Source organism: Frankliniella occidentalis, unplaced genomic scaffold (genome assembly GCF_000697945.3).
Source record: "Frankliniella occidentalis isolate FOCC.00 unplaced genomic scaffold, Focc_3.1 Scaffold728, whole genome shotgun sequence".
In the NCBI taxonomy this organism is placed as follows: domain Eukaryota; kingdom Metazoa; phylum Arthropoda; class Insecta; order Thysanoptera; family Thripidae; genus Frankliniella; species Frankliniella occidentalis.
The window spans coordinates 9,832-10,409 of NW_026267840.1; the positions used below are offsets into that span (position 1 = coordinate 9,832).

The 578-nt window shown below is 39.1% G+C and overlaps 1 protein-coding gene across 1 annotated transcript; it reads left to right on the plus strand.

Annotated features, from left to right (window-relative positions):
- Positions 1 to 53: 53 nt before the first annotated feature.
- LOC127751690 (uncharacterized) lies at positions 54 to 573 on the plus strand (the record flags this gene model as incomplete). The annotated part of the gene is made up of 2 exons (XM_052275653.1): positions 54 to 227; positions 375 to 573. Coding segments are annotated over exons 1-2 (322 nt in total), but the record flags the coding sequence as incomplete, so codon positions are not given.
- Positions 574 to 578: the final 5 nt, after the last annotated feature.

The window sequence follows — 578 nt, forward strand, 5'->3', positions numbered from 1 at the left end:
TCAATCCTCAAGTGAGGTGAGTTCATGGCAAACTATTGCAAAGTTACCACGTCCCTTGCTCTAGGTTTAGAATTTGTTGTAGTGCCCTATTTTTAACTAGGCTTATGGGTTATTTTCTCATGTTTCAGGATTCTGAGTCTGATCTTGAAATTAAGGAAGTAGCATGTAGCACTAGGCCACCAACTAAGTCAAAGAAAAAGAAGCACCAGGTTCGGCCCTCGAACAATGTGAGTTATATCTTTATTATCCTGATGCACCCCATCTTATTAATAGCTATATCACTATTTTCATGGACGAACTCTAGTCTTGGTTTGGAATTCGTTGTAGTGCCCAATTTTTTTTAGCTAGGATTACGGGTAATTTTCTTGTTTTAGGATTCTGAGTCTGATTTTGACATTAAGGAAGTGAGGTCACAAAAGCAAGTAGCATGTAGCAGCAGGCCACCAACTAAGTCGAAGAAAAGGAAACACCAGGATCAGCCCTCAAACAAAGTGAGTTATCCCTGTTATCCTGATGCACCTTATCTTTTTAATGGATATATCAGCATTTTCGTGGCCAAACTAGTCTTTTTAAGTGCA